Genomic DNA, 24,385 nt, shown 5'->3' on the forward strand with positions numbered 1-24,385 from the left:
TTTCTGTCATTTCCCCTGCATCACACTTCGTCCATGGCTCACAAAGATCCTCACATCCTCAGAAACCTTGTTTAAGTGATTAAATGGCCCTCCTTAAAAAGGTCTCAAAGGAGATAGTCACCTACGTAGCGTCCTCCTTTCTCTCCAGGGTTCTCTGTTTCAATGCATGCCTATTTTCCACATAACCCAGTGGGAGTGGTAAACAGCAGACCCCTGCGAATGATCTGAAGGTTAGGCTCATGGCATCTATTCCCCATGGCAACTCGCCCAGCAGCTAAAACAGGCACCACACGTGAGTCAAAGCCTGTAAGGCTGGAGAGGACACATCCGACTGTGAATGGTGGGCTGTGGTCTCTCCCCTTTCCCACTCCCATGCCCCTCATGTCACAATGCTCTGCAATTCCAAGAAATCACAGAACACTGTGGTACTTTTTAATACTAGTTTAGTAGTTAAATAATAGCTTCCTCTGAAAAAAATCATACATATATATATGTATTTTTTCTTTTTCTTTATTTTTCCGTGGAAGCTATTATTCCACATCTGGTGAAACAGCTCCTACTATGCCTCAGGAGAGTATGTGGATATCTGCTTCTAGCAAGATCAGGGCATGGAGATTTTGCAGTCTGGAGGGAAGTGTTCCTTTCTGTCTGAATGCCACATGCAGCTTTTCCTGTGTTTGCCCTGTGCCGGGTTTAAGATGATGTTTGTTCCTGAGTCATCGGCTCACACTAGTTAATGAAAGTCAGGGACATTTACTTCCTTTATAGAAAGCTGTGTGTACATCTGAAAAAATTCAGAGAGAAGCCTTTTGTTCAGATGCAGATTTTGGGTAACCTGAGACTGTTCGGAGGATACAGCTCCCTGCAGATTCTGGAGGATGAGGGCGCTGCAGGGTGGCGGCAGCTGGTGGCCCCGCCCGGTGTCCTTGGTTTCCCTCCTGGTGCTGCGGCTTTGCCCCGTGACAGGGGGATCAGCGTTTCTCCTCTTAGCAACTGTGATGCTGGATGCAGAGATTCAGATACTGCTTTTGTAGACGCAGTCGGGCATATCTGGTGGTGTTTTCTTTCCCATGTTTTGGGGGGCGGGGAAGTGAAGCACCTGTGGCCTTCTCTGGGGGCCTTTGCCTTTGTTCACTGGTGATACAGAGGTCATCATTAGAGACCTCTTGGCACGAAACCATGTGGGACACACACTGGGCTCTGGCCCTGGGCACAGAAGGACACCAAAAGCCAAGCGTCGGCAGCCTCTGCTTGCGTCATGAAGTAAACCCTGTCAGTGGCTGTATTTTTCTGACGTGGGTTTAGCCCCAAAAGGGAATAGCTTTGACGGCAGGTTCCAGCCTCCTCATCCTGGTGAGTGTGCTGAAGAGGGAGAGACATTGGAGGGGGACAGATGGCACCTGTCAGAGCCGAAAGCTGCTGTCACATGGGGGAGGAAGTCCTAAAAATGGTCCCGTGATTTCCACTGAGTGGCTCTGCTGTGGCCTCTCTAGGTGGCTGTGCCGTGGCCTCTCTGGGTGGCACGTTGACACCAGCTCGCTCCTGGGTACCATTTTGCCGTGGCGTCTCTGTGCAGAAGCATGCCCTTGATGACCGTGGTGCCGGGAAGCAGAGTCTGTTCCTCATCCCCAGAGACCCACGGGAAAAATTCCTCTTCCTCATGGCAAGAGGGACTCTTCTCCCACAGGGAGGCTCAGAGGTGTCTGCTTTCCAACCGCAGATGATGTGGAGCTGATGGCTAGAGAGTTGGGCTCTAGTCCAGCTGCCCCAGACCACAGTGCTTTTGAGGCTTGATTGCCATTTCCTTCTAATAATGGTAGAAGCAGGGATTGATGTGAGGTTAGCTGGTCTGATTTTCATTTTACAGTTGAGGAAACTAAGGCTCGAGTACGGAAACACAGAGGACCCAAAGCTACAGCCTTGATGGGCAGAAGGCCGGGGGCCCCAGGGTGTTTTAGAGTCAGTGCTGCCCTCCCCGGTGGCTCCGAGGCCACTAGGCCTCTTCCAGAACGGCACGAGTGTGGGGCGGCACTGGGCAGGGTTCCGATGACACCAGTGTTTCCAGAGGACAAGGCTCCTGTGGGCATTGGCATGGCTTTTCCCACTCCATCAGCATGAACTTCCACGGCCTCTCAGGATGGGCGATGCTTTTTTACAGGAGAGAAGGAAGTTCAGGGGAGATGGACACCCGCCCAGGTCCATGGGGGTGATGTGGTGCCGTGAGACCTGAGCCAAGCGTTTTTGGTTCTTACTTTTGTGCTTTCCCATGGCACAAAATGTTTTGCCTCCTGAACACCAATATGCTGGGTGACGGTGGATTCAGAGGCAGGGCTGGTCTTTCCAGAAGCCCCCGTGGGCGCGAGGCTGAGGGGTGGACACTGTCCTCCTAGGCAGGCCAGGAACATGAGGGCCTGCGAGCAACGAGGCAGAAAGGATGTTCCAGGACACGGAGACGGTGGGCGTCTTGTCCCTCCCTGCTCAGCTCTGTGTCCTGGGCCCCTCCGGACTGAGCCTGGAGCGTGGAGGAGCTGGCACCGTGGGTAGGGCTGAGAGGAGGCGCCCTGCCCTGGGCCACCTTTCCAGCTGCCCTCACCCCAGCCTCCGGCACAGGCCCAGCACCAGGTTCCAGGGACCTGCAGCGCTGGATGGACAGGCAGGCGGGCAGGCGGGGACTGTGCAGACAGGCAAGCTGCAGAGAACAGCGTGTCCACGTCCCATGCGGCCATTCCCTGTTGTGTGTGTTGCTTCTCTGTCTTCGGAATCCTTGCCTCCCCTGCTTGCTTTTGGGTTCCCCTCCTGTGCTGCCCGCTTCCAGTCCTCAAAGAAAAGAGCGCAGTCAGCCCCGAGAGCACCCGTGTCTCCAGAGTCAGGGAGCTGGGAGCAGGGGCCCGTTCTGGAGGGGCGCCGCAGCTCTGGAGCTGGGTTGTTCTTTGCCTTGGTGCTTGTTTCATAGCTGGGGGTGGGGTGGGTCTCCTTTACTCTCCTGGGGTGTTTGCACAGGGAGGGAGAGGGAAGAGGAAGAGAGACATGAAGAGGGAGGGAGAGAGGGAGGTGTAGACAGATGCAGGGTGAAGCATGTTGAGGTGGGCCTGAGCAGAGACCCCCGTTGACTTAGGGCATGAGTGCCATGGTGTTTCTGAGCCACAGGGCAGGGAGTTCTCGGTTCCAACTCTGCTGGTTCCTGGCACTGCTCAGCCTAAGCCTTCCACCCAGCTGCTTCTGTCTCTGTTGGGAGCTGACTTCAAGGGCCTTTTGTCATGGAATCCCTGTATTTTAAATCCCTCTATTTTAAAACCATTTCATGCCTGTGGCTGGTGCCTCATAGCCACTGTCTGGCAATAAGAAAGCATCCCAAATCCCGGAGGAAGACATTCAAACTCAAAAGCTCTTTCTCAGAAACGAGAGAGAAGCTTCTGGCTTATTCTTCCACTCCATATGCAAATGGCACGGGACTGCCACTGTCTTCCGTCAAGGGCGCCCCGGGGGCTCGCAGACCAGCCTGCCTGCCCCTCTGTGTGCAGCTCCTGCAGAGAGGCCTCTGGAAGCCAGGTATTGCCAGCCCTAGCTCAGGGGGTTGGAGGGAGAAGTTGAGGCCTTTACCACGCAGCCCTGGGAGGGTTCTCAGTCCATCAGGAGCAATGCTGGGAGCCCACACAGCCTGCTCAGCCTTTAGTTCCGACTTATGCTTGTCTTCATTTTCCTTTCACTCCACAGACATGTAAATCACACACACACACACACACACACACACACACACACACACACACACACACACACATACCCTACTGCGTTTCCTATCTGGACCAGAATGGGGTATCCACAATGTGCAGCACTGAGTGAAGGGAGCCGCACCCTGGAGCCTGCAGAACTTTGTGACATTGTCATGTGTGCACTGGAGGGTGAACCTTGGGCAGCCACCTGGGTGAAGAGCTGTGCAGAGTGTTGACTTATCTTTGGCCAGGTTTTTAAAGGTACATGCAAAGACCTGTCTCGGATGACGCTGTGGAGAACAGGGCTGCTTTTCTCTGCTAAATAATTTTTTAGAAGAGGAATCGAGCAGTCTGCTGAATTTCTTTCTATGATCTGGACACTGAAGCCCGGGAGGCTCATCCTCTTCTCTCTGCTTGTCAACACGGGGGGGTTTCTGGCGGAGGCTCCACCTCTCTGTGGCCAGGGTCCACTGAGGACAACGTGCCTCTAGTGGAGTAGGGAACGGGGCAGGGGGCAAGCTGGGCCTGCCAGTGCGCCACACACTGGGTGCTGTGGCATCAGCTCAGCCCTCCCACGTCAGATATTCCTCCACGCAGAGTTAAAATCCTCCTTCTCAAGGGCACTGCTCTCCAGCGCAGGGTCCACTGGGTCAGCGCCTTCCAGGCTGTGAAGCCCAGGTGGCCACAGCCCCAGTGCATCCCAGGGAAGAGACCTTCCAGAAGGACAGCGGAACCTCAGAAGCTACCTGGGGGCAGTGGGGGTGTTTTCATCACCAAGAGTGCACTTGAAAATCAAGTGCAGCTTCTCAACAAGGACACAATCCAAGCTAAACACAGACTCTCTGCACGGGCTCCGCAGGGTGCCTGGCTGCCTCCTCCCCGGGGCTTGAGGAAGAAATCCTTTCCTCCAGCCATGGCTGCCGGTCACTCCAAGTCCCACGACCACCCTGCGGCTCTTACCTGGTCCTTGTCTGGCCCCGGCTCCCCCAGGGCCCTTCTGCCCCCAAGCTTTGGTTCCTCTGCTGCAGTCTCAGCCACTGCCCTGGACTGGCCATCCCGGGGCCAGCAGCATATTCTTAATAACTTGTAAACCCACTCCTGGCCCACAGCGGGGCAGCCCTGGACGCCCAGCCATTAGCTGATGTCTGACATCCTGCCACACCTGGTGAACGCTTCCCCTTCAGGGGCGCCAAGTTTTGACATCCACAGGCATCCTGTCCTCCCACCCCCGTGCTCCTGTGCTCCTTGCTGGGTGTAAACGCTCCCACCTTGCACGCCTCTGGAGAGAGCGACCCCCTCTCTCCCTCACACTTGGTGCTCCATCAAGCACAGCTGTGAAATGCTCGTGCTACTTAAGTACTTGAGCACGTGTTTCCAATCTGTGGCATATTCCCAGGCTTAAAAAGCCAGGGGCCAAGGTGCAGGTGGTGGTGGCTTGGACCTGGAAGGGGGCCTGGTGGACGCAGGTTTGTGGTGGCTGCTCCTAGCGTGCAAGTGGCAGCCTTGCTCACAGTGACTTCGGTGCCAGCTTTGGGCTTGCCCGCTTCCCCTCCTGTCTTCTTCCTGATTACTCCTGGCACCGTCGTGTTTTGAGAAGCCATGGCAGCCGCATCAGGAGATAAGGACAGACCACAGCGATAGCCCACTTCCTACGCAGAGCACAGCTGCACTCAGGTGAGGACAGAGCCCAGAGGGGCCAGACATCCCAAGGGCACTCATCGTTTAGAGCTTAATTCAACCCATGTTTAGCAAGTGCTAAATGTCTGCTAGGCACTAGGTTTCAAAGCAAACTCAGGCACAGGTATGTGAGTGGCCCAGGTTCAGGCCAGCCCTCCACGCCCTTTAGGCCTGGGCACAGCGAGGCAGATCCTGTCACCAAGGCTTGCCCACCATCCTGAGCTGACAGCCATGCCCTTTGCTCCCCTCCAAGGATTCAAAGCCCTCCATGCTTCTTGGGCATTTGTCTCTTCCTGCATGGGCTTTCCCCCGGGGGAGGCCTCACTACTTTGACAGCCTCACAGATGCCCCGGAGACTGGGGTGGACCCCTGGCAGTGACACTGCCTGCCCTGCGGGATAGTGGCTGAGAGCCCAGGCCCCGATGGGTGGGGACCCGCCGGCATCTTACCTTGTACATGTTGCACAGCCCAGGCTGGCTGCGGGCATGAGAGGGCAGAGGGCTCCGGCCCGGCTTTAGCCAGGGTACCTGCCGGGGGACACAGAGTGGGCTGTGTGAGTCTGGGTGGGCGCCGCTGGCAGTGCCCCAAAGTCCTCCAGCAAATCTCCTCTAGAGCTGGCTTGGCAGAACCCAGAGGGAAGAGGAGTGAGCAGGAGATGGAGGATGGGGGGCGACGGTGAGTGGAGAAGGTGTGTGCAGAGATGATGGCAAGAGAGGGCAGGCAGCGCCCCGAAGGACTCGGGAAACCAAGAGCAAAAGGAAAGTTTTAGGGAAGAATTCTCTCCTCCAAAGTCTATTCTGAGGGCCCGTAGCAAACAATGGGACCAAACATGGCCGCAGGCACCAGCTGTGCACGATTTCTACGGTCAAGTGCAGAAGGCACTTTCCAGTCTAGAGCTAAGGGCACTAAAAGGGGCTTTTTGATGTCTATCATGGAATGGATACATTTTACATTCAACTTTACTTGTGCAGCTGTATTTTTTCTTTTACAACAAGTGCGTTCGCTTCTGTATTACATTCCCCCATGGGGGAGGTAGCTGGCTGGGTAGGCACGAGGCGTCTCATTGACAGTTTTGGGGAATGCAACCTGTAACCCCAGCTGCCTGCCACTCCCAGAGCCAGAAAGAGGGAGGAAAATGCAAGTGGAAACCATTCCTGCTCTGCAAAGGTTCAGGGAACCGAGGATGGGCTGTTTCAGATTTTCTGCAGAGCATAAGGAAGTAATTTTAGGAGCAGCAGTGCTCAAAGTCACTTTAGCCAATGACTTAGAGCTGGTTTTCTTGCTGACATTCTTCCTTGCTGCTGAAGGTTAGGAATTTAACAGAAGTAGGAAGTTAATCTTCCTCAGCAGGAGCAGGAGCTGTGCTCACCTGAGCTCTGTTATACATCTTCCTAAATACCATCTGCCCCTAACTTACTGTCTTCTCTGTCAGTTACACGAGAGTATCTGCTGCATCCAGGAACTGTGAGGGCTGCAGTTTAGACTATGATTATAGAACCAAGGTAAATGCTCTGCAAGAAGTGTCTATTTCTTACTATCATCTACAGCAAAATGAAGAGAGAGAGAGGAAAAGAGAGAGACTCATAGTGGTCAAGAGATGAAATCAGGGTGGCAGGCATGAGGAGATGTACTGGCTGAAGATGAAATGGATTCTTTTAAACAAGTTAGCAGCTGAGTATGTGTGAGAATAGAGTAGTTCCAACACGGAAGAATGTGAGCACATTCTAGAAGTATTATGGAAAGTGAACATTCTGGGGTTTTCAGAGGCAAGTCTGTGGTGTGTGCTTAGCTCTATGTCTCCCACGGATTCTCCCTGCATGAGAGAGGCCATTTCTATACTGGCAGGAATTTCTGGTGACTTTAATTTATGATATTAAAGAGTAAGTAAACTGAGTATTCACTTCAGAGGATGTCTCCATGGCCGAGACTATGGGAGCTGCTGTGCTGATGAGACGTGGCTGTCCCCCTAAGCAGTGGCTGTCCCCCTACGCAGTGGCCCCCATCAACGGGTGTCCATGAGCAAGTGCACGCTATGCACGTGGCCAGCAAGCAGAGAACTTTCCGTTTATTTTCTCTCATCTCCTGCAATGGCTCTTCTCAAGAAGAGGCTCACCATTGTGAAACATGGTCTCATGGCTCTGGTGGGCGGCCGTGAAGCCCCTCTGCCGACTCCCCGTCTTCCCATGGGGAAGGCAGGTGGCTGGGGTAGATATAAGGCATCCCACTGATGGTTTTCAGGAAATGCAACCGCTAACCCCAGCTCCTGCCAGGGAGCTCCTCCCAGAACCAGGGAAGCCGAAAGGCAAGAATCGTCTCAAGAGAAACTGTGTGTGCTGAGCCTACTTTTATGGGCCTCCCTCAAAAGAGTTCTGTTTTCTTTAGCTGTTTTTCCTTTTTTACTCTGTTTTTTAAGAAGTAGGATGATTTCAGAGCATTAAGAATATGCTTATAGACATAAAGGAAAAAAATTTTACAAAAACCTATTGAATCAGGCTTTGATAGGAAATATCCATAGTTGTTAAATTTGAATCAAGATCTAAGCGACTTCCACAGGAGTGCTATTGCATGTTTATTTCCTGAGGACGATCTGTTCCCTCAGGTCAAGCCAAGCTCCTAATCCACCAGTCAGAATTGCCTGTTTCCAAATGCCAGTCTTTTTATCAAAGGAAAATCAATGATGAGAGAAATGAATGCTTTAAAATGAAAATGAGTTTGAAGGGAGGAGCTAAGGCAGGGTCTGATGGACATGAATGGCAGGGCCACCTCCAAGCCAATCACTTATCTTTGCTCTCGTTTCTAATTTCTCAAGACCCCAAGTTTCACCTTAATCTCATACACTCGTTATCACCCTTCAGAGAGCCAGCGCCTTCCCTTTATTTCAGTGTCACGAGGTTCCCATGACCCCCCTTGTGTGTGAGCTCTGCGGGCACTGGCACCCACGTGTGCGTTCATTCGGGTGGTGCTGGTGGTGTGGGCTGAGTTGGTGACAACACCGGCCGGTGGGGTCTGCTCAGCATCCACCTGCCCTAACATTCGCGGATGATGCTTTGAGAGAAACATGAGAAACTCGAGGCAGAATAAGAACAGTCACAATAGAAAGGCCAGAATACCGGACTGTGGGTGGAGAGAAGAGAGTAAAATGTCTGTGTCATAAAAGCAGAGGAGCAAGCAACTTCCTGCACAGGAGCTCGGGTGCTCAGACTTACCTGCCAGCTGTGTCACCAGGCCACAGAAATGCCGGCCACACAGCACGCTGACGTATGCAGGGCAACCGAAAACGACAACTTAAGAAAGTTCACATGCAATTGGGACACTGTCCGTCATCTGTTAAACCGTTTAATGAATGCATGAAATGGCAGAAAAATATATAAAGCAAAAAGCTCAGAATTAAATGGTGATACAACCACCACAGGCAATTACCATCAAATCCATTACCATGATTTACAAATGTATCACTTATACAGAGGAAGTCGCAGAATCACTGCCAGTACAGACATGTCCAGGCGAATTAGCTGCCACCTGTTCCCACAACAGCAGTATCTGCGGACCACAGAAGGACACAGGGAGCAGCTGGCGACCGAGCCAGGGAAGCCTCCCATCAATAACTGATCAGGGCCACAGGACTTCAAGAGGAGCTCCTCTAGGAAATCTCACAAGGTGTTTGCGTGCAGAAACAAATGCACCCTCTGTATTTGGATTTTCTCTAGAAGAATCTCTGGCCAAATCTTTCATCCAATGGAGGCACTGGGTGGCTGGATCAGTGACCACACAGGCTCGTGACGAAAGAGATGGAATTTGGTTCTGGGTGCATGCTGCACTCGGGGGAGGGGGATAGCCCTGGACGTGGCTGGCCCTCCGTGTGTCTCCAAATGCTACACCCCCGTGGGATTACAGAACACAGTTACAGAATTAGGATCTCATGTTAACAGTGAGGAATTAGGTTACTGTAGAATGCTTAATAAACTAAAATATGCTTAATGAAATTAAAATGCAATGGAAAATAAATCAGGCAACAGAGCATTGTGATTGATTAATCTACAGCACTGATGATACCCCCCAGCACTGAATGACCGAGTTCTTCCCCCGGAGTCAGAGGCATAAAAGTCATACTGAATGCTGAATTACAGAAAACTGAGAATAGGTTATAAACGGAGGTTTTAATGTCAAACAGAAAAATAGACAAAATAATCGGTAAGAAGTTAGCTTTGAAAAAAAACTCCCTAAAAGTATATGGCATGGAGAAGCAGGGGCTAGGGTGTCTTGGCTGCATTCTGTTTTGGGAACTGCCCGCATGTTATATCACCGTGTCCTGTAAAACCCTCCTTTCTCTAAAAACGAAGGAATGGTGTCCAAGGCTAATGCCTCCAGGCTCTGCCTCGTGCCATTCAAGTGGCCTCAGATATCAGCACTGGCAGAAGACTGATGCCGGGGAGGTCACTTGGAGAGGGAGCCGCCGGGCTAAGCACATGCCAGTCTTGGCCCTAAGTGCCCACCCATTCCTCACGTGACCCTGACATTCCTCCGGGAACTGGGAAACCTGTTCCTTAAAAACAATAGTCCTTTCTTTGCTTTCACAACAAAGGAGCATGTTTTCTGTGAATGTACTTTGCATTTATGGCTCTCAAAAGAATATGCCTCCTCAAGGAATTTTTAATGCACTTTTCTTGAATGTCAGCTTCCAGCGACACAAGCATGGGTGTCGTAAGGGCATTCCCGGGGCTGGGGGCGGCCCCTCCAACATGTGGTACCAGTGGCCATGTGCCCTCAGGGGAGGGTGGGAGGGGACAAACAGCCCCTTTTATAGGGTTATGGGGGGGCTCCATTCAGAGTCTGGTAGGAATCTGCCAGGATAACCCTTGTTCTAGACGCAGAAACAGAAGAACTGTGTTCCCAAAGAACTGCCGGGCAGGCAGGGCAGCTACCGTGGTCCCGAGAGACAGGGCTCAGCCTTCCACCCCTCCTCCCTGCACACCTCTTCAGTCTGTCTGAAGGACCTTCCTAGCAGATAAAAACTGGGGCTCTTCTGATTTGTAAACAGAGCAAAACATAAAAAATAAAAACAAAACCAAAAGTTCATCCATGGCAGCCCACACCAATCAATAGCCCAGATTTTTAGGGCCCTTATGGGTTCGTAGCTGGGCGTAGAAAGAGTTAAGCTTTCATCTCCCACGTTTAAAACACTTTGTGATAAATAGTTGAGTGGAACGAATACACATCCCTGCTGTGTACTTTCCAGAGGGAAGCCTCACAGGCTGCTGTACAGTCACGCGTGAAAATGTTACTACTTTCTGCCTTTGGTATCGAAGGGCAAGCCTGTTCATTAAAAAATCTTCTATATTCAATACTCAACAGTGAAAAGAATTGATGTTTCAAAATTCTTAAAGCAATTATGTGAAAATTTTTATTTTTAAAATTCCTGAAAATGTTTTAATTCTTCTGGGTCCTATTTTGCAAAGATGTTGACTATGTCTGAGACTAGAATATTTTCTTTCAAAGTATTGACGCATATAAGGGATTTAAGACAATGAATGCTGTAATCTTAATGTAAAGGAAGAAACACATCTCTGTGTTTCTATATCCATTTTGAGATCAAGTCGCAATGATTGATATCAATGCCTTCACCATTTTATTTCAGCTGAAACCATTATCTCTGGCATGAAGCTTGTTCTAGGATACAGGCTATCCAGCCATTTCATCTTTTCTGCAGTTCAAACACATTGTTTTCTGTACCTTGAATTGAGCAGAATGATTCAAGCTTTCAAAGCGGTGATGCTGAATGCATGAGGGGTGCTTAGCAACGCTTGGCTGCAGCCCGAATCCGTACGTATCGGGTGTGGTTTGAAATTAGCATTAGAAATAGGTTGGCACGCCAACATTTCAGGGTGGGGGAGCACTGCCACAAAGCGAAGGAAAATGTCTACAAATACACTGAGAGAACTAGCCAGGATATCCACTCCGGAAGTACTGTGGGTACACCAAATGTTATTTACAAGTCAGTCATGGCAAGTGTCACAGCAGGAATTCTCAACGCAGGCAGATGGTAGACATGGTCACAGCTGCCTGAAACTTCAGTGTGCTCTCATGCCCACAGGAGAGGCAGAGCTGACATCTGCATTTATCTTCAACAGTTTCATGATCAAAAAAGAATTGAGCTGGAGACTAAAGCAAATTCTAGAGACTCCTTAACCCCACAGATTACCCTGTGGTTTTTATGACGGCATGTTAACAGAATGAGGTGCTCTGTCCCACACTTTATTCAAAAGCCTTTTACGTTCCCACAAGGCTTTCCAGAATTCCAGAATCGGCACTGCACACAGGCAGAAAAGTAGCTGCCTCTTACAGGGTTTGTGAGAACACCCAATAAACCAGGACATTTTGGGGAAAAACTTCTTTCTCTCCAAACTGACACACCACCAAGCACTCAGCATCAAGTGAAAGGCTAAGCCTCTGCCATCTGAATGCCACTCGGGAGCCAGTGCTCTGATGAACCTGCAACTGCAGAAGCCACTCCTACACACTGGACCCCAGAGCAGGGTTTTCTTTTTTTCTTGTGATACGTTTTTATCCACAGAACATTCACTGTTTCAAAGACTCTATGTGCAAATTAATGGAATCACAAAATAATAAAGCTTTGATTCATAGATACTCATTTATCCCTCCCCCGCTTCCACTCTCAGACCACAGAGAAAGCTTGCTCCAGGCAGATTTAAATTCACGAGTTTGTTCAAAAGTCTTCCTCAACCTCAGTTGTGTGATTGTTGCAGAGCAACATGAAGCTAACAGCGCTGACTCCAGGAAAAACGAGCGTAACCCAGTGCTGAACTCCAACGTGGGCCGCGGAGGCAACTCCGTCAGAAAGTCAGCAAGCACACGCCACCAGAGACCCCAAGAACGTGGCTCTCTTTCTGCAGTGCCTGTGCCCGGGCACCCTTAGAGATCCACAATTCAGCATGTCCTTACATCCCGAGCCACACCCCGGGCACCATCTGAGGAAGAGAGGGGTGAGTTACATGAAAACAACGTCCTAAGCAGCAATTCACGCCCACACTTTTGGGCTCAAATGCATTGTCCAGCACAGACCCAGATCTTAGCAAGAGGCTACATGCCAGTTCTTCCTCTAATGGCTTACTCCACCTACTGATTTCTCCTTTGCTTTTTCCACTTAAACTAAAGCTCCTCTACGCCTCAGAGCTCACCTTGCCAGAGCCCCGCTTGGGCACACCCCTGTCACCGCCAAAGAAGCGCCCAATGGAGTCAAGGATGCCCGTGTCTCTGTGCCTTGGGAGGAAGCCATGCCTGGCATGGTCCGTGGTACTTGCTGTGGCCAGGTACTTGGATCCGTGCCTCTGGGAGGGTCTCTTCTGTGACGCCATCACATCCAGGCTCTCGGAGGTGGCCGCACCGTCTTCTTGGATGCTCTGGAGCTCGTCGGACTCAGAGGGCCTGTCTTTGAAGGTGTTGTCCTCCCTCCCCGGGGCATCTCGGGAAAAGAGGCGGATCAAGTGGGGGCGGCTCCCTGGGTCAGCTGAGCGGGCATCCTGCCAGGCATTCTTTGGGTCTGCTGTGCGCTTGGAGTCAGTCACCGCTGTGTCCTGAGAGGGGGTCCCATTGTTCTGGTTCGCATCTGCCTCTCCTGCAAACAACAATGAGATATGAATACGGGCCTGTGCAAAGCCGAGCGCCAGACAAAGCAGCTTTCTTTGAAGGGCCTTGACCTAGCTGTCTCCTATAAAACCCACAGAATACGTGCAGTGCTCAGAGTCCTCGGCCTAGGAAGGAGCTAACCTGGAGGGAGCAGCCTTACTGCAGCTCTGCTTTTCAGAAGGCCCCGGGAATTCCTCCGTTACCTGAGATTCGGCACCTGGGTAGAACACACCAAGGCTTCCCGAGGAAGGCGCCTGAGCACGCAGAGCAGCCCCGTCAGCGTTTCTTCCTGGGTGCTGCCACGGCTGCCCCCCCAGAGAGCCCAGATGTGCAGGCACTTTGATGGGACACTGATCACTTATGAGGCCCCTGGTGCATACGTTAAATATGCGAGGAGCATTTATTTGACAAAAGGTGTTTTTAGTTTTCTTGGTAGGAACGAAACTTGCCACATCTTTTTGCAATTCATGCATAAAAGAAATGGGGCATTTAGAACATTTTCAGTCCCAGATTCCGCAAGGGGCCTCTCGCAATAGAGAATCGCTTATTCAGGACATTTCAACTTGGCTTCTCCTCTGTAAGCAGAAACAATTAGAAATCTGAAGTGGGACTGACATATTTCATGTTGCATACCACCATCTCATAGTGTTTTCCAAAAAATACAGCATTTCTATCACAAATGGCAATAAATCCATTTTGCTTTCAAGTTACAGGGTTAGGTTTAAATGAATATCATTTAGTTTCCTCTTCAAACTCTTATTATCTGCAGAAAACAGGTTTCACTCACATATTCCTATATATTACTCATCCATTCATTGATCCATCCATTCATCCACTCATCCATCCACGTATCAGTCCATTTCCCCATCCATCCATCCATCCATCCATCCACTCATCCATCCATCCATCCATCCATCCATCCATCCATCCATCCACTCATCCATCTACCCACCTATCCATCTATCCACTCATGCATCCATCCATCCACATATCAGTCCATTTAACCATCCATCCATCCACTCATGCATCCATCCATCCACATAGCAGTCCATTTATCCATCCATCCATCCACCCACCCCCCACCCACCCACCCATCCATCCATCCATCCACATATCAGTCCATTTACCCATCCATCCATCTACCCATTTATCCATCCATTTGCCTACCTGTCCATACCTCCACCTATCCATCCATCCACATCCACTTATCCATCCATCCACATCCACTTATCCATCCATCCATCCATCCATCCATCCATCCATCCATCCCCTCCCTGTCCACTCGTCCATCCACCCATCCATTATTCATGAGTACTGAATAAGTGTGATGTACTGTTCCAGATTTCTGAGTTAGTGATGAATAAATTCTTCCATAGAGCCGTAGCGGGAAGCATACTCCTGCAGACCCCTCCACTTGAGATTTTTGGCCTTCACAATGATCAGAGAATTCCTGTTGTTTCAATCCCCCAGTGTGTGGCAATTTGTCTTGGTAGCCCTGGGAGACTCACTCGATGTGCAGCTTCACATCAGGCAAGGGGAGAGGAAAGCAGAGAGGGCTTGGGTCAGCAGGAAGGTCCTTGTGGAAGTTGCATCTGGACAGGATGAGAGTCTGGGCCCTGTGAGGAACTGGGGAAGTAGGGGAGGGTGCTTCTGGCAGTGGGGGAAGGCAGGTCCCCCTGGAAGTCTGTGCAGAAATGGCTCCCAGTGGCAGGAGTGGCAGCAGAATGGCTGTGCTGGTCCTGGGTCCAGGAGGACGGCAGGGCTGAGAATGTCCCAGGCCAGGCAGGAATCTGGGAGTCAGGAGGACCTGAGGAGGGAGCTGGGGGACCCCTTGATGGCTGTGGACAGACAGTGCAAAGGGCATAGCAAGCAGCTATGTGGCAGGAAGACAGGCCTTGGTTTGGGGAGCAGCGGGGCTTGAGGAGGGGAGGTTTTGGTGAGTGGCCTTTGCGGAGGGATGCCACTGAGATGGTAGGACCCAGATGCCAGGGGCACCCTGCTTTCTATCCTGAGCAACTGGGAGAGGGATGGGGCTGGGAGTCTGACTGGGACACTAAGGAGAGAAGGTGTCTGGCCTGGGGAGAGTGGGGAGTGGCTGCAGCCAGCCTGGTTGGGGAAGGTGTAGACAGGGAACCAGCAAACAGCCGAGAATGCCTGCCAAGCGATGAGGAGTGGGGCAGCTGGCAGATATTCTCCCAGGTCCGCTTCCAAAAGGGCCTCTTTCAGTCTCTGCCCGGTGTCCCTGCCACCTCTCCAGTTTCCATGACTTGCTGGGGGAGCTCCTGGGATGTAGGATACGGTCCTGTCACTGCTAAGACTCATTACAATGAGAGGTACGGTGAGGTTCCCCTCCTCACAGTGACATGGGACGCTGAACTTCCCAGCATGTGCTGTGACCTGTGTGAAGTACTCATGTGCTGTGACCCACGCGTGAAATGCTGTTTGTTAGCGAGGCTCGTTAGAGACCCCTCCCTGGGGTTTTACTGGGGGTTGGTCTTCTAGGCTGTCCCTGCTTGGTGCCACCGAGATTCCAGGCTCCTGAGGAAAGAGGCCGCTCAGCACAGACCGTGTGGTGCTCACAGCCGTGCAGGCACAGCAAACTGCCCTCCCGTAGGGAATGGTGGGTGGGAGCCCTCCTGAAACTTACCATCCCAGACGACTCCCCGGGACCTAGCTCTCCACAGGCCTGCCTAAGAGTAAACAGTCCCAGGCCCGTGGCGTCAACTCTTTTCTGCACGATTACTAAGAGGCGGGAACGCCATAAACATGTTGGCGAGGAAAAGATGTTTCTCATGTGCTTTGGTTCACACCAAAAAACACTTTGAGGGCATTTCTTTAAATGGATTGAGAAGACACTTAATTGGGGGGATTAGGCTGTGAAACTCAATGTCTGGAAGAGTGTTATCTCCCGAGAAAGTGTCCCCCGTCGTCCACTCAGTACAGCCTCAGTACTGGCAGCTCTGAAGATGAAGCCGTAGGAGCAGCCTCTCGGGTGGAAGAGTCCAGCTCTCAGCAGCAGCGGCTTTCGGAGACTGGGGTAGATGCATTTCCTGCCTGAGTCACATTCGTCCTTGGGGAGGTTAGGTGACCCCCCTCCTGTGCACACACACCCACGTGTACACACACGCACATAGCACCATCAGAACTGGAACCCAGGTTCAGCAATTCTTGTAGAAACTTTAATAAGAATGTGATTGCCTCTTGCATTGCTAGTGCTGTTGACAAAGCCAGATGAACGCCTGCTGGCCCCCCAGGTGGCTGAGCTCAGGTGACACGTAGATAAAACAGCGCCTGTGAAGATGCACCCTCTGCTTTTACACCATCGCAAGCAGCTGGACTCCAGTGCGGCTCCTTTATTTCTCAGGGTATTTCCCAGGGTCTTTGGCTAATTGCAGCGATTGGCCTGTTTTGAATCTGAGAACACACAGGCCCCTTCAGCACTGAGGTCTCCTCTGGGGGATTCGAGGAGGGCAGGGCCCCAGTTCTGGGGGTGGGAGGGAGGGCATGAGAGGAGGGGGTGGGGTTGCTTTCCTTCTGCTACACATATCCATGGAAGTTTGCATAATTACAACACTTGCTCATTGGAAAAAGGATTCCAATGATTACTCTTTTTAAATCAAAATCATCTGGGTGAAGAAAGTGCCCTGTAAGTGAGACTTACCATGTGGCCCACGTAAGACCTGGTTCCAGGCAGGCTAACCTGCTCTCACACACACTAGAGATGCCTGCCAACCCCAGAGTGTAAGGCCAGCAGTTGGAACCCAGGGCCGCGGTGTTCTCGTCATACACCCGAGGGAGTGCATACAGCTGCTGGTGTGTCTGCGCTGGCTGAGTCCTATGCCTGAAAAACAGGTCACACGCTCCAGGACAAGCCCGGAAAAGGCAGGGCCAGGTGGGGCAGCGGACTTTGGTGGCACTGTTCTTCTGTGACCACTGGTGAAATTCAACTGCCTAAGAACACCAAGCTTTAGAACACACGACGAAATACATTGTGCGTTGTAGAGTTTGGAAAAGCAACATGAAGAACGCTGTGGTCAGTACAAAGCGCTGGTTTTGCAGGCGTGCAATGCTTATTTATGGGTTGCAGGAACAACAGAAATAATCGGTCTGATTTTATAGCTGTGCTTTATATTATCTGGCTAATATAAATTAATGCAAATGTGGAAGGAGAACAATCGCTATATTGTACCTAATTAAATGCATTAACAAAACACAAGGACATCTGAATACTAACATTTTTACAACAGTTGGGCTTTGTGTCCCTGAATGCAGTTATTTGTGAGGCACAGAGAAGGGCATTTGTGTCCCCAAAGTAGCTTCTCCCAACACATAAGAAGCATGCGAAGAAGTCTCATCTGTGGCTGTGCAGCGTTTTGGTAGGGGCGAGCAGGGTTTAGATGGTTGACGTGGCCTTCAGTTGAACGAGATCTCAATGCAGACTTTTAAATTTGGATATTTATAGAGCAGAGCATTTATTACACAATTAGTGAAACATGTGGATCCGAATTTCTCAAAATACATACTCACAATACTTTCTGTAGTTTCAATCAATTTCTGCAATTGCAGGAAAACTTCCTTAAAGGACACACCACACCTTAATCTTACTGCTGGAACGAGGCTGGCTTTCAGGGCGTGGTGGCACTGAAACCACTGACCATCTGTGCACCACAGCATAGGCAGCATGTATTTCTGAGTGGCTTCTGCAGCACAGAAATGCCCAGCGGGACACAGCTGTGATATTTGAGGGATAGCGTGATCCACCTGCCTCGGCCTCCCAAAGTGCTGGGATTACAGGCATGAGCCACCGTGCCTGGTAGCATTTACTATTTGAAGAAACTCAGGTGTCACGACCTGCGGACGCTCATCTTCTGGGGAGGTGGCATCATGAAAGGCCGACTGGCCTCATTTTTACAGCGGGTCTGCTGCTGCCATCGGCTCATCCACAGCAGACAGGCGTCACCAAGTCCTGCCACTCCTTCCTTTGGAGTATGTCTTAGGTGACCACAGCCCCCACTTCCCTTACTTGTTGCGGCTTTCTGCTGGGGCCGTCGCCACGTCATCACGGCTAATCCCCTCTTCCCCAGGCTGTCTTCATGGGTTCCGCTGCCTGTACACCCACCGAACACAAGGCCCCTAACTCAAGACTCCTCATTCTGTGCATGCCAAGGACACACTCCTCTCTGTGCCCGTGGTTCCCTCGCTCTCCTGCACGCCCTTGACCTCTGTATTCTCAGCAAAGCCCAGGTGCCTCCTCTGCCTCCAGGTCCCCACCCGGGAAGGCTGGCCCTGGGAGGCCGGACACCCTTCTCCACGGGCACCTTGCCCTCCAGCACACACAGCCACCCCTTGGTTTCCTTCAGATCACCTCACGTTTGCTTTGTTCTCTCCAATCGAGCGACCTCCTCTCCGAGGGCTGGGTACCAGCTGTTTATTCTCTAATGCATCTGGGCTGGTGCTGGGGCCTTCAGAGATGGCCAGCAAGCACTTAATGTTTGCTAACGGAAGATGCTGATATTTAATGGACTATACTCCAAAAGACATCAAACCCCCACTCTTTTTTGGAAAAACTTAGCATCAAAGCTGTTAAGCTGTTTTTTTACATACTGATTTTTAAGTGAGAATTTCTCTCAAACCCTGTCGGCTTCGATATCCCTGGTCAAAGCTTGCCCAACCTGCGGGCCACAGGCCACGTGCGGTGGGAGGCCTCTGAGTGCAGCCCAACACAAATGCATAAACTTCCTCGAAACGTGGAGTTACTTTGTGATTTGTTGGTTTTTTTTTTTTTTTTTAGCTCATCAGCTATTATTAGTGTATTTTATGTGTGGCCCAAGACGATTCTTCCAATGCAGCCCAGGGAAGCCAAAAGATTGGACACCTCTGGTCTAAAGAATTCTGTGTAGAAATGAATTTCAGTAGTAAATTTCACTTTTTCTGGTTCTGCAGAGTTTTCATATAATCTGGTAAAGATCCCCATTTGGCGTGGCTCTGAAGTGCTGGAATAACGAATTAAACTTTCCAGCTCTGTCCTTTCCTAAACTCCAAACGCTGGTCTCTGCTTTGGATGGTTGCTCAGATTAAACACATGGCTGAGTGGGACTGACGTCCACAAGGCCAGGCCCACCTGCTCTGCAGTTTCCTTGGGGCAAACCAATGCACGTGGGTGACGGAGAATTGGCCATCCTGGCAGCCTGTGGCCTGAAGTTGCCAGGGTGGGTTGAGCCCAGAAGGACCTCAGAGGCCAACCCTAGTCCGTCCACTGACCTGCCAACGTGCTGCAGAAAGGCACTGAGCCCACTGGGCCTGTTTCTGTTTATGAGATGGGAGCACTCGGGGCTATTCTTACCTTAACCATCCCTAGGGTCCTGTCTGCACGGCACGCTGCGATCTGGGTGTCACCCTCCTGAAAACACTGCCTTCCACCGAGGACAGTGGCAGAGAGGGCGTTCCTGAGCAGACTGCGGGCATTTGGGGACGGGGTGTGCATTCCCGTCACTCTCCGAGGTGGGCGGCTTTAGTGGCCCTTTTATTAATACAAGAAACTGAGACTTAGCAAAGCTAAGCTGGGATTGATGGAGGCATGGCCTTTCACTCCTGCCTAAATGCCCTTTGAATGTTCCAGAAACCCCGGCGATCCCACCTTCGGCTGTCCATCACCAGCCCTGCTCCAGCCCAGACTGGCTTCCACTGGAGCGAGGCTTTTCCTCCCAGAGTAAAATCGAACTGCAGATAACTGGCAGCTGACGCGCCTGTGGCTGGCAGCTGCTCCACGGAGGGCTGCCTGGGAGAGCCCCAGAGGTTTCCTGACCCGTCCTGAGCCTGCGGCCACAGGACCTCGAGTGCACTCAGTGGTCCGGGTGCGCCCACGGCTACCTGGACATCAATACGTTAATGACTGCTAAACATGAGCAAAAGCTGAGTCCTGGACTCCAGGACGTACAGTCCACACCTGATGGTCTGTGCACGTGCTACCCTGCAAACAGTATGGAAGCTCCCTGTCAACAGCTCCAGGCTTGTTTAGGAAATTGTCTCACTGTCATCTTGCTCGAAGCAGAACACGGCAGGAATCAAATGTCCATACGTGATGGTCTCCAGTAGAATTGTGATGATAGAGTAGACACTGTCCTCTACTGAAATGCTATTTTTTTTAACCGAGAGCATATTTCTCAACTCTACTCCCCTGCATCCAAGGAAATCACATCCCACAAGTAACTTCCATCAAAACCAGCCCCTGTGAGAGACAGGCATCCAGGTTCCCAGGCACATCCCACAGCCTGAATCAACCAGAACGTGCGGCTGCTGCCTTCCGGGCACAGGCAGAGGAGCAGTGGGCATTGAGTTCCTCATTCTCCAAAAAACCGCCCTCATCCCAATCCAGCTGCCTCCGTGAGTGCAGCTACATGTCCCGCTCAGCGGAGCTCCAGCATGTGCCACGGAATCTGCTTAACTGCAAGCCTGGGATGAGGCTGAGCCTGCTGCTGCTTCCTGTGCCGAGGTGGGCCTTGACCACCCTACATGAATCCTTGTGCTTCCAATGCTTCTGGTCGGGGGCTCTGCCGCCTCGTTTCGGGGACGGTGCCTGCAGGCCGCTGTCTGTGCCTGAACTGGGCGCTTTTCTCCCTGGTGTGACCCCGCAGGGTGGCTCTCAGCTGTAATGGGAGGCTGAGCGCGGGCGTTCGAGGCTACTGGATGAGGCTTGCTGGTGATACCTGCTGGGTTTGCAACTCTGTTTTAAAGCCAGAGGTTTTCAGGCCAGCAGGAATGATTTAGTTAGTATTCCAGAGCATGCCCTAGTGCTCACCAAACCAGAATAAAACACAACGCAGACATCACCTTCTCCATGGAGGCAATCCCACTCCCCAAATGAACTATAATACAGTGGACTTCTGTGATGAGACGATACTGTCCCTTTCACTACAGTCAATGTAATGCTGTCCCTGTCATTAGAGATCTCGAAACATTAGACCCAAGGGATCATCCAAATACAACCTCACTAGGGAAGTTTAAGGAAAGGTCATATTCATGGCCACCATCCTCAGGTACCTTGAGGTTTTCCCAACAGTAACTCTAAGACAGGCAGTAGAGGCTTTCCCTGCTGAGTTGCCACTGTGGGCTGACTTTATGCATTTGTGTCGTTCCCATCTAAATGGAGACTCCCAGACTTCATGAGCCAGTAAAACAGGAAAAGTTAGAGATGAAAATGGTGGGACTCTGTATCACCACCTCAAAACTTCAAGTTTTTATTTTGCCAGCTAAGACATTTAAAAAAAAAAAAAAAAAAAAAAAGCAAATGACGACCATGTACTGGGAATGTAATTTCACAAAAGAAAGAATTTTGGAATCAACAGAATGGGAAGAGCCTCTCCTCAGGATGAAAGGTTATGGAATACACTTAGCTTCATAAAAGTGACATTGTAGGGCTGCTTTTCTATCTGCTGCACAAACCCTGTATCTGCCCACACACACCTGCCAGCACACACCTGCTGAGGCCCACCGAACAGAGGCTGTGACATCCAGCCCAGCTGGTGTCCCCTTGGGCAGGGGCCGGGCCAGGGAAAGTGTCAGGGAGCCCGAGGTCTCCAACAGATATGACATCAGATCCAGCTCCCCACCCTCTGCACACATTCCAGAACCTACAGGCCCCTTGCACACCCAAAGAGCTCACAACTCGCATTTTGCCACAGACCCCTAAACACTTCCCCACGTTGGTACCCACTTTCCTGTGTATTTTCAACAGGCCATCCAGCAGATATTTTGACAAAAAGCCTTTATGTATTTATTAGAGACAGGGTCTTGCTCTGTTGCCCAGGCTGGAGTGCAGTGGCTTGATAACAGCTCACTGCAGCCTCAACCTCCTGGGCTGGATGTCACAGCCTCTGCTCTGCTGTGACCTCCTGGCCCTGGGCTGAAGTGACCCTCCCACCTTGGCATCCTGAGCAGGGTACATACAACCATCCCTGCTAACTGTTAATATTTTTTTGTAGAGATGAGGTTTTGCTCTGTTGCTCAGGCTTGTCTCAAACTTCCGGCCTGAAGCTATCCTCCTGCCTTATCCTCCCGAATAGCTGGGCCTATAGGCATGAATCATTGCCCCAGCTAATCTTTAATACTTTTTGCAGAGATGGGGTCTTGCTATGTTTCCCAGACTTGTCTCAAACTCCAGGTTTCAAGAAATCCTTCTGCTTTGGCCTCCCAAAGTGCTGAGATTACAGGCATGAGCCACTGTGCCCAGCCTGATTGATTTATTTTGAGAGATTGGTATAATAATAGACTCACTGGTCGTCCACATTTTTACCTTGGCTTTGAAAGTAGTAGTATTTTTGGTATCATATCTAGTTAGGGTTAAAGCCCAGAGTACAATTTTCGTTAGTTTTGAGTGTTTAAATTTCCGATAAAATGACCACACACACACACATGCAGCTATACACACGCAAGCACACATACGCACACACACGCACACGCGCGCGCTCACACGCACACACACACATATGCGCGCCTACACACACACACAGTCACCTGATCTAACAGGTTATCCTCTACCATCAGGAAGTGCCCAGGAACTAGGAATTTTCCTGGCTCAAAATCCCGGCTCCCTGCTTACCATCCATAGATGTCCTCCTTGTTGGTCTGACTCACACAGGGATCCCAGACACAATCTTAGGGGTCTCATAGGAGCCACCCCCACCCCCACAAGCCACCAAAATGCACTTCCAGATGATCTTTTTAGGGACTAGAGTCCACACGGTTGCCTAAGGAAATTCTGGGGTCTGTAACGTTAAAATACAAGGAACTGGAAATGAGGGTCCGCATAGGCTCGGGGAATGGTTTGGAGCCAGGAATGGCCCCTGCAAACATGACTGCTTCTTTCTTTATTTTTCCATTCTTGGCAATCCAGCTATAAGGTCACAGTCTCTGAGGGAGAAAGTACTGGAGGGACTCAAGAGCCCATGGTACCGTTCACACAGGGACTCTGTGTGGAAAGAGCTCTGAACAGGGCAGCCTCGTTGGAGGGCTGGTGAGGCCACCACACAGGGACAGGAAGGGACAGGGTGCTTTGGTTACTTCTGCCGTGAATGATTCACTGGAGCAGGCTGGCCCTGTGGTTCCGGTACATGGAACTATTTTCTCTTACAGTGATTTGCAAACTGGTTTTCTAGCCCACAGTCGCTTCAGGGAGTATTTTCCAAAAATAAATCTGTATATTCAAATGTGCCAAAATGTGTTATCTTCCACAATTGTTTAAATTAATCCTTACTGCTAACTGGAAACAGCAGCATGGAATAGGTTAAGGAAACTATTATTGTAGAATTCACAAAATGGAAACATTTTAATTATTTGGTGTTTTTAAAGTCATGCTTTTTAACACATACATTTCTCCCAGGCCCTTTTATCAGATGGTAACTTCAAGATGACTGAGGCTACCGGGGCCACTGTCTTGTAACTGACCCTATTTCAGACCTTCTCTTATGGGGACCAGTCATCCAGCAAAGTAAGAGTCTGCACACCCAAGTTCAAGTTCAAGCCCTTCAGAGGGGCCACCTGGTATCAGCGGAAGAGGCGATTCTGAAGTCACAACACCATTCTTTATAGTCAAGAAACTCTAAAGCTATACAAACACTGTTTTAGAGAAATAAAGAAAAGTTACCCAATTCTTCAGCCATTGCAAAAAAGATCCTATTTTCAGAAAATCAAAAGAAGATGGTGCTGTTTCCTATACTCCAGGAAAGACCATATAAAAGCTCAACACAAAACTGAAATAAGATGATACAAATTTCTTCAAGTGGCCTTTCTAAATTTTAATTCTCAATTTGCTTCTAATGGTGGGAAGATGTTTGGAGCTGTTACAATTGGCTTTTTACCTAAAGCAGTTTGGCAGATGCCCGGCAGACCTCTGCGGCTGTGAGCACACTCGCCCTCCCGCCCACTCTGGAGCGCTCCCTGTGTATCAGCACCTGCCCTGCCAGCCGCCGCTCAGAGCCTCTCCGGTGCCTGCAGACCCCTCCAATTCCCCCACAAACGCAGACTTCAGGAACATGTAAAGAAAGCTAAGAAAAAGGAGGCAGGGAGTAATCCATTTGTTTAGACCTGAAGCTGGTCAGATTCTCATTTTTGTAGATGTTTTGAAGCAGGTAATTCACTATCTGAACACACTTTCCAGAGTACTGTTCTGTAGATGAGCTCCTTGATGTCCTTAACGCTGGGTGTGCTGACATCTCTTGTCTGACAGAAGAACATCTTGTTGCATTTTACATGCTAAGCTACAGAAGAAAAAATGTACCAGGGTCTGTTTGTAGACCATCAGCCTCTTGCCACATGGGTGGCACTGACCGCGCAGCTCTGCCGGCTCTGATGGGTGC

General features: G+C 50.7%; 1 protein-coding gene across 6 annotated transcripts in view; it reads right to left on the bottom strand.

The window, feature by feature from the left end:
- MBP (myelin basic protein) overlaps window positions 1-24,385 on the bottom strand; it is a 148,471-nt gene that overhangs the window by 22,978 nt on the left and 101,108 nt on the right. For 3 of the 6 annotated variants that reach the window (XM_078348287.1, XM_035271388.3, XM_035271387.3), the window contains exon 4: window positions 12,584-13,020. In XM_078348287.1, coding sequence (XP_078204413.1) covers window positions 12,584-13,020 — 437 coding nt within the window. Of the gene's footprint in view, window positions 1-5,836; window positions 5,915-12,583; window positions 13,021-24,385 lie in introns of those variants that run through there. The other 3 variants (XM_078348286.1, XM_078348284.1, XM_078348285.1) reach the window with 2 other exon arrangements.

The sequence above is a fragment of the Callithrix jacchus genome, chromosome 13, assembly GCF_049354715.1.
Source record: "Callithrix jacchus isolate 240 chromosome 13, calJac240_pri, whole genome shotgun sequence".
Taxonomy (NCBI): Eukaryota; Metazoa; Chordata; class Mammalia; order Primates; family Cebidae; genus Callithrix; species Callithrix jacchus.